The sequence below is a fragment of the Tubulanus polymorphus genome, chromosome 8, assembly GCF_964204645.1.
Source record: "Tubulanus polymorphus chromosome 8, tnTubPoly1.2, whole genome shotgun sequence".
In the NCBI taxonomy this organism is placed as follows: Eukaryota; Metazoa; Nemertea; class Palaeonemertea; order Tubulaniformes; family Tubulanidae; genus Tubulanus; species Tubulanus polymorphus.
In genome coordinates, this window is record NC_134032.1 from 1,408,765 (window position 1) to 1,418,113 (window position 9,349).

General features: G+C 41.0%; 1 protein-coding gene across 1 annotated transcript; it reads right to left on the reverse strand.

Annotated features, from left to right (window-relative positions):
- Window positions 1-517: 517 nt before the first annotated feature.
- On the reverse strand, window positions 518-7,207 carry LOC141910188 (uncharacterized). Its single transcript, XM_074800907.1, has 9 exons — window positions 7,074-7,207; window positions 6,184-6,248; window positions 5,302-5,464; window positions 2,979-3,068; window positions 2,652-2,886; window positions 2,085-2,251; window positions 1,231-1,442; window positions 1,030-1,153; window positions 518-744 (listed from the first exon to the last, which is right to left on the reverse strand). The coding sequence occupies exons 1-9, from the start codon at window positions 7,126-7,128 to the stop codon at window positions 671-673; spliced, it is 1,185 nt and encodes a 394-aa protein (XP_074657008.1). The 5' UTR covers window positions 7,129-7,207; the 3' UTR covers window positions 518-670.
- Between the last annotated feature and the right edge of the window lie 2,142 nt (window positions 7,208-9,349).

Genomic DNA, 9,349 nt, shown 5'->3' on the forward strand with positions numbered 1-9,349 from the left:
CTAGTCCAACTCACAGCGATCCGACTTGCAGTGGTTTTAATATATTTTATTTTGATGTAAATACATGTAGTTTTATGTACGACGACGCGCGCATGCGCAGTTGAATATTTATTTCAGTGTTTGTACTGCGAATATATTTCACATCGCAGAACATCTTGAAATGGGCGGACTGATTTCTGATTTGCTTGTCAGACATCGCGCGTGGACGCTGGACAACTCATTGCTAACTGTTGAACGTGTTAATATGGGGTATGATGGGATGTAGTCTGATTCAGGGAGGGGTGCTACGACCGACCCTCCACTCGGATCCGGCCCTAGCCCTCGCTATATCGATATACTGCGTTCTGTAAAACAAATTCGCGACCTTTGTGTTTCAATAATTGATGTTTGTATTATATATATATATTACTTTGTTTTGGATGTTCTGAATCGGTGTTAGAAATTTCTGTGAAATCAAATATCTAACTATTGATGAAATCTGTTCAAATCTTTATCTGTAGCCGAATCAATATTACCAATTAAAGTTTGTTCGATTTTTCCCGTGATTTTGTAATTGAATAAAAGCATTTATTATCGATGATATAGTTCATTATTGTTCATTATCAGTTTTGTCTCGTGAAGAGGCGCTGTTGTAGTTTAGTTCGTCGTTTTGCCGCGTTAGGGCGCTGCTCTATCCGATAGTGACGAGGACTGACGCTAGGAAACTCCACATTGTGACGGTCACCGCACAAGATAAACCAACAGCTGCAACATATAAGTGAATACCTTTAAAAACTGAACTAAGTTATAATTGATGCCTTAAGAAATTACTTAATATTATTGACAACAATCAACCCAACTGCATTGATAGGATACAAGGAACATTAAGCGAGTATGATTCCAGGAGTCATTGGCATGGTGGACCACTGTTAACACTGGCCTCATATTCGGACCTCGCTGGTCACGTTTTGGTGGCGAGTTTGTAACGATTTGTACTGTAACAAAACTCTGCCCCCTCCCTCCCTGTAGGAGTCAAAATGTATAACTAACCTGACGCCTTCAGTTGAATTTCCCCTATCTTAAAGTCGTTGCACCCGATAGCGCGGTAGTAGCCAACCATCGTGTCCTTGAACTCCGTGACCTTCAATTCGGAGGTCACTTCATCGCCAACTACCTGTAGGGAGAGAAGAACGCTGAATGCAGCAACTCTGTAAGAGACTGCGATCGAGGCTTCCACTTAGAAAGTCTGACCTTATTAGTGACGTTGTAGTCGTTATTACTGGTGATATTAGCCGAGTGATCTCCCGGATTCAGGGATCTCACATATTTCCAGCTGATCGTGTTACAGTCACGAGGAACTGGATTCATATGGTACGACGCCTTCATCGTGTAGTCCTTGGTCCCTAGTTTCAAAGCGACCGCAGCGTTACCTGGCGGCGAAACCGACGGTCTTTCCGGATCAACTATAAGAGAGTACAAGATAGATTGATAGTAGATGTGAGGGGAGGAGAGAGGTGACATGCGAGGGGAGGGGAGAGGTGATATGTGAGGGGACGGGTGGGTTGACATGTGAGGGGTGGGGAGAGGTGATATGTGAGGGGTGGGGTGGGTTGACATGTGAGGGGAGGGGAGAGGTGATATGTGAGGGGACGGGTGGGTTGACATGTGAGGGGTGGGGAGAGGTGATATGTGAGGGGTGGGGTGGGTTGACATGTGAGGGGAGGGGAGAGGTGACATGTGAGGGGACGGGAGAGGTGACATGTAAGGGGAGGGGAGAGGTGACATGAGAGGGGACGGGTGGGTTGACATGTGAGGGGAGGGGAGAGGTGACATGTGAGGGGACGGGAGAGGTGACATGTAAGGGGAGGGGAGAGGTGACATGAGAGGGGACGGGTGGGTTGACATGTGAGGGGACGGGAGAGGTGACATGTAAGGGGAGGGGAGAGGTGACATGAGAGGGGACGGGTGGGTTGACATGTGAGGGGAGGGGAGAGGTGACATGTGAGGGGAGGGGAGAGGTGACATGTGAGGGGAGGGGTGGGTTGACATGTGAGGGGAGGGGGCGGGTTGACAGGGGTCCTGTCAAAATTGAGGCAGTAACTTACATAAGACCTCAAGTTTTAACGTCACATTTCCCTGTTGCTGGGGTCGAAATGGCGCATGCGCGTCGAGCTGATTGGCCACGCACGTGATCAGATTTCCGTTATCTTCGGTGATGAAACGGTCACTGGAGGTCGTCATGTTAAAATACGCGGCCTTCGGGCATCCTAACCTAAAACAACGACGAGCCCACAGAGAGAGAGACAATGAGTCAGTTAGGACATGATACTTGAAGGGCAACTGGCCTCATCACGCGTGATTGATCATATGACGTCACATGCGGTAACAAAGATGTACAATTATGTCAAGTTGCGAAAATACTTCCATATTCGCTAAAATGTTCGCTGATTGGTCCATTCTAATGGAAAATTCGACAAAAGTCTAATGTCGTTTGTTACAATACAATGCTGTAATTGGCCCGTCTGGATTCTGGTCGGCTGGTAAAGGCCCCAAAGAGTCGTGAGGTCAATTGGTTCGGGGAACAGTTTTAGCTTGGTGGGTTCGAAGTGAAGATGCTGAAGATACTGAGGTTGCGATATAAACGGGTTTTGACCGGTAGTATATTTACTCACACATTGTTACACACAATCTCCGCGTGACTGTCTGACTCAATATCCGACACGTGACGATCACCGATAAAAAATAGCATCGACGCAATGTTTTTATACGACTCGGCGCCGCATTCCAGTTCGATCGGAGCCGACCTACTCGCCGCCCTGGTGTCGTAAGTGATCAAACTGTCCGGGGCGAGGTTGATCGGATCGTTGACGTCAGTTACATTTCTCCAAGCTACGATAGCAGGGGGCGCTGTATGATAATAAATACATTCACGCAAATGATACGCAAATCAACGAGGAATTAAAGTGTTTTACACTGGCAATGATGATTTAAATCTTTACCGAGAATGATTAATTCATTAATCTCCTCTAATGTCCCAGACGAATCCTTTTCTAAGCACGTATAGTTCCCAACATCGGCCGCGGTCAAATCTGAAACCAGAAATGTAAATAGTTGACGCAGATACCGCACGAGCAGGGGGCCGATCTATGGGCTGATTTGGAAGTGGGTATCTAAAAAGGCACCCATGGGAAAACATGGTCTTCATATGCTAGAAAATTCGTAGAATATTCGAAGTTATGATTTCGAATTTTAGAAAACTTAAATTTATTCTAAATATAGATGTGCATTATTCACGAAGATAAGTTTCATTTGACATTATATTCAAATCTATGAAATATCCCTAGAAATTCAGTTTCATTCGTATTACTGAAAATTGAAACATTTTTGTTGATGAAATGAAAGAGGGAAAAATTTGATGGACTGATGAAGCCTGCAGGTTCCACAAATCAACCCTGTTGCGCCCCTGGGCCCGGTTTCACGAACGGGGATAAACTTTTAATTCGAATTAGGTGATAAGTCGAATTAAAATGTTTTAATCCGATTAGTTGATTCGAGGATTAAATGTTACTCAAACGCGAATTAGCGAAAAATTCACTTATTTGAATTATCTCCGAAGTTCATTCCGAATTAGCTTCCTTTGAATTCTTTCTCCAATGAGATTTTCAATAAATTCGAAAAATAGTCTTATATCACAAATATCTACATTATTGGTATTGTCAACCAATTTGAGTTTTGTCGTTGTTTGCGTGACATTGACCAGAGTTGAAACGAACTGGGACAACAGTTTGTTATGGGGAGAGAAACCGAAATTAAGGTCACCACTGACGTAGGAATTGAAGTGTGAATTCTATGTCCACGCAGTGTAATAAATACAATCTCGCAATTTGACTTAATCCTAAATTGTAACATTAGGTTACTTTAGCCGATGATTACACGAGACAATATTCTAATTAAAGGGCGATTTATATTTATGACAATTCGATCTTTCAAAACAGTTGAATTGGAAAATATTCGGATGTTTTTTTAGAAGATTACACAAACAGTTATCCATGTATATTCGGGCATAATACCGATATTATATATATATCAAACACTCGGTTACCCCTGTACAAATTTCCACTAGATCTACTAGGTTTTTTGATGGCATATAATGGCTTGTTAAATTATTATCTTTCCTATGATAAATCCACGGATTCATCGCATCCAAATCGCAACATATCAATATCCGACTTATAACTGATATGTTCGTCTAATCAGCCGTTTGTAGATAAAAAATATCGCTTACAGAAGAAACTGTTTTGATATCGAGTTGTTCCGTTGAAGTGACCGATTGAAAAAGCCGCCATCTTGATTTCGATTAATTAAACGACACAACGTTGTTTAAAATATATGTTCAGTTTGCAATTGCGAAAATTACATCACAGTTAAACATCTTATCGATAGTTTCCATCGGAATGATAATTCCTCGTAAAGACGGGTTGATTTACGGAGAATGAGGCCCTGAAGTTTTCCCCCGAGAGACGGCTTTTGGCGACATCCAGACTGTGAACCAGAACTCCAGTGTGGAGTATTGGTAGAGTCTCCCGAACGTTGGTCAATGGATGGCCACTTACGTGTGAGTATGGCAAGTTCTATGGCACTCCATATGAACTAACGTCTCCTCGGTAAACAATCAGACTGGTTGCGGGTTTTAACTAGTCAAAAACTCTTAATAAGAAGCGTTTTTCGTGATTTTTTTCGCGTTTCAACACTTAAACAAATCTTGAATAAAGGGTATCCTCCGTGCTCGTGGAGAAGGAATTAACGTAAATATTTCTGAGAATCTATTGTTTATCGTCACCGTTGACGGCGCGGGGCAAAACACTGCTTCAACCCGGTTTTATAGACTATTATTAACTTTAACCCCGGTCTTATGATAAATATCTTCGTTATTGGTATCGTCAATCAATTTGAGTTTTGTCGTTTTTTTTGTGTTCCAGTCGTGCAGTAGCCCATTTTCGTAGTAACTAATTCGAATCAGCTGATTTAATCCCGCTCCGAAGAACCGTAGCAGGATTAGATTTTCGGGTTAAACTAATTCGATTTTAAGTTAATTCACGTTTGTGAAACGGGCTTCGAAAATAAACCTCAAACTTCTAAATCGAATTAGCCATTTAACCCGAATTAGAGGCTAAATCCCCGTTCGTGAAAGCGGGCCCTGAGGTGTGAAACCGCTTGGGGCACGAGGGGGGGGCACGAGGGGGGGCACGAGGGGGGGGGGGGGCACGAGGGGGGGCACGAGGGGGGGGGGAACGCCGCATTCATAGCGAGATTACTACTTACTTTTTATTGAGAGTTCATAACCGCTAGAGGGCGTGCCTGTCACATTGAATCGATTGTTGTTAGCTAGTTCGGGTACTAACTTGTCGCCTTTTGAAATCAAATTATTTTCGCCTTCCATCAAAGATTTCACCCACGATATGTCTGTGCTTCTATTAGTCTTGCCCTATATACGAAATACACGAGCCTTGTGACTTTCAGATAAAGAACACTACTGTCTGTCACACATGCTCTTCGTGCGACGTTTTGGTCCGTAATTTCGTTCATAATCGGTTGATCTGTAAATATTATGCATCAATTTGTTCAGTAAGGAATTTGCATTCAGAAATAAATCATGAACTGGCAGAAATTTGTTTGTGTTTTCTTCTATCAGCGATAGTTTACCTAGCATACGCTCGCGTAATGCTGAAAAACGGCTTGTATGGCCCGTCACGTAGCGCCACCTACTGTATTTTGATATGCTAATGAGCAGGTGATGACGTCACTGTAACGTTTCCGAGCGTCCGCGGAGCGGATTTTTCAGCATTACGCGAGCGTATGCTGAGTAAACTAACACTCATAAATGAAAACAAAAACAACTTAAGTGAAAATTGTTGTTTATTTCTGAATGCAAATTCCTCACTGAACAAATTGATGCATAATAAAGGTAGATAAACCGATTATTAACGAAATTACGGACCAAAACGTCGCACGGAGAGTAGGTGTGACAGACAGTAGGTGAGGGCCTCTTACGACGGATCCCTCTGAAGTCTCCGCAAGTAGTTAAAAGATACCGATGCTCAGTGCGTAAAGGATTTGCAAAAGAATGGATATAGGCGCAAACAAGTTTGATTCGATTCGTGTTGCGCCCTGACGCGCCGCTGCGGTTTTGTCACCGATACTTACACAACGAAATGACACATCTTCGCCAAGATTTTTCAAACTCCTTAAACTGTGAACAAAATGAACACCTGAAAATATTTCAAATCAAATAAAGACAAATCAGTTCAAACAAACAGCCATAGGACCACATCACGAGAGTTTGGGCGCCCAAAAACGCATCTTGTCTTCGACGATTTTCCACTATGAGAGGCACTGGAGTGGAATTTGTCAACTGTTATGATTCTTGCCCGATACAAAAAAAATCCAGGCCGCGCCAATAGAAACCAGACAAATATATGTTACAATGTTGCTCAAGTGGCCCGCGCTGAAGAAGGCCTCTTGGTTTTATCAACCATTCTGCTTTGATCTTGAGACCTTGTTTTTCAACCCATAAATAATGAATAATCTTTGTGAACCTAATCGTATAAAACGGTCGAGGTTCACGATATGCGTGGTATATGAAGCTACTATTGTAGCGATAGCTTGTAAATATCACCATCAAACTACTATTTATCATTCCTCTTCTTAGATTAGACTTATAATAATGGATGGATTTTAATTGAATCGGAGAATCAATCTACCATCGTTGTCCGAACGCGCACTTTTATACACGCGGTGGATCCTCGCCTGCCACAGGCGGAATCCTCGATTACCGCGATGAACGAGTAGAGTTAATTGAAAAAGCAACTTTTCGCTAAAAGGCCCAATTGGGATCGAAGTAATCGTTTTCTGGATGCTGGTTGCTTATTTTTTTAATTAGACCTAAAGCAAACTAACAAGTGAAAAACCGGCGCCAACAAAACACTCCAAAATCTGCTGAACTGATTATGTCTAAGCCTAATTAATTACACCCCTAATACTCTTACACCCCCCTCACCCCACCTGGTTATTGAGATTGAATTAAAACATCTTACCACGATCAAGAAAACTGACACATAAAACCAAGAAACATAGATTAAGAAAATTCATCGTGCGTGACTATAGTCCTCAGAACAACACCAGTTCTATTATAACTGTGCTAGCCTGCTGGTTATATCTGTGGCAGTCTCTGCGCTTTGATATCTTATCGTCAAGTCATTTTGGCGGCTCTATTTATTATCAAAAAAAGAACTCGTCGCGATAAGAACAAATGAGATCATTTTTCTGTGTTTACTGGCGAAGGGGAACGACGAGCAAGGTGATAATAATTTATAGCCAGATAAAACTGTCGCGAGGTTTCGTGAACGGAGGACGCTTTAACGAACTCTGGGACGCTGTTTAAACACACAAAACACTGAGTTTCCAGGACCCAGTTCCACAGTTGTGAGTTAGAGTTAACTCTGAGTTAAAGTTAGTTCATTTTCGATGTGTCAACTCAGAGTCAAATCTTAACTCAGGACTGTGGAACTGGACCCAAATAGAAAAACGTGGTGAAAACCCTGATTAGGACCACGTAACCCGTGCATAAACAGGCAACTGTGTTTAGGTCTAAGGGTTTGGCAAAATGCATCCATATTTGATATATATATATATATATATATATATATATATATATATATATATATATATATATATATATATATATATATATATATATATATATATATATATATATATATATATATATATATATATATATATATATATATATATATATATATATATATATATATATATATATATATATATATATATATATATATATATATATATATATATATATATATATATATATATATATATATATCAAATATGGATGCATTTTGCCAAACCCTTAGAAAATTGAATTGGGTCAATACCTATGACAATGTAGCAAATGGGATTTAGTGTAAGGTCAGAATGCGTCACAAGGATTAGATCGTGTAATGTACAGAATATCACTATACATTCGGCCGTGATAGAAACGAAAAAGATGGTTGAGTTTTGAGGCAGCGATGACGGATTCTTGCCGTTACTCAGTCGGTCCTTGGACCAAAACGGAAGAAAGTCACATTTGGTAAGTATGTAGCTGTTTTTTTTTGTTACATTTAGACCTCCGCGAAGTGAAATTCTTTGACCCGAGCTGCGCCAACAGTGTTGTCAATTATGAACTTATTGGTGAGTTAATCTAGGGGCGTCTCCGAGATGGACCCAAAATGCGGAGCGTTTATCGCCGTAACAGCTCAAATTCAATCATCTACACGGAGTTGGAATCATGTTTGAATGACCTACTGGTTTAGATGTCGTTAACAAAAACAATTGACTGAAACTGGTTGGTCTAGTAATTACAGCCCTAAACCAAATGTAGGCTTATTGCCTAGAATGCAATAATGTAATCGAAAATCTAAGTATCACTTTACATTTTCCTGTATAGAAAGAATTTTGTCTTATCCTGAAATATTGAATGTATTGTCCCTCTTATATATATATAACTCAGCAACGGCGTTAGTCTTACACCCGTCGTCCCGTGTGGCGTGAAAATCGTCGACAAATTTGAAGCGAAAAATCATTTCTCGCAAAAGCTTGGCAATCCCTTTAAAACCTACGAATTGAATGGTATATTTATAGATTCTAAGATGACGACTTAATTTTTGAACCCCTCGAAACGAATAGCGAAGGTAATAGCGAGGCGCTAAACTCGTTAAAGATTATCCGTCATTTTGGGACGAGATATCGCCACAATAGAGGAAAATGAAGCGCAATGAAATCAATGACAGCGAAAAATCAACAAGATTTAAATTTTAAATCGAATAAGGCGGCTTTTTGCGCTTAGTTCCTCAAATATTTGAATTCTTTTCAAATATTAGTTTGAGAAAATTACGTACCCGGGCGCACCAAAAATTGGCCCCAGTTTTTGATTTCGCTCTCATGTCGCATGTGGTTTAATGCCTGGTTTAATACCCGAAGTTATCGTATCGTAATTGCACCAATAACGAAGGCAGATCTGGGGCCGATTCCTCAGTGGAGACTCAAGTCCAAAAATGGCCTTGAATCTTTAGACTGGTCTTAAGTTGTTAGATTGGCTATAGAACTTAAATGGTCTTAAATTGGTCTTAAGTCTAAGCCATGACTATGGAACTGGGCCCTGGCTAATAGGTTGCCTTGTCGTTTCACAAGTCTTCGTTGCTAGGTCGCAAACGTTGGTTTTAGTAGGATTTTCCCAGCTATCAGTTCGTGTGTTTTTATACATTTGCTGATGTTCTACTTCTTATTGTTTGCTGTTCCAGAATTC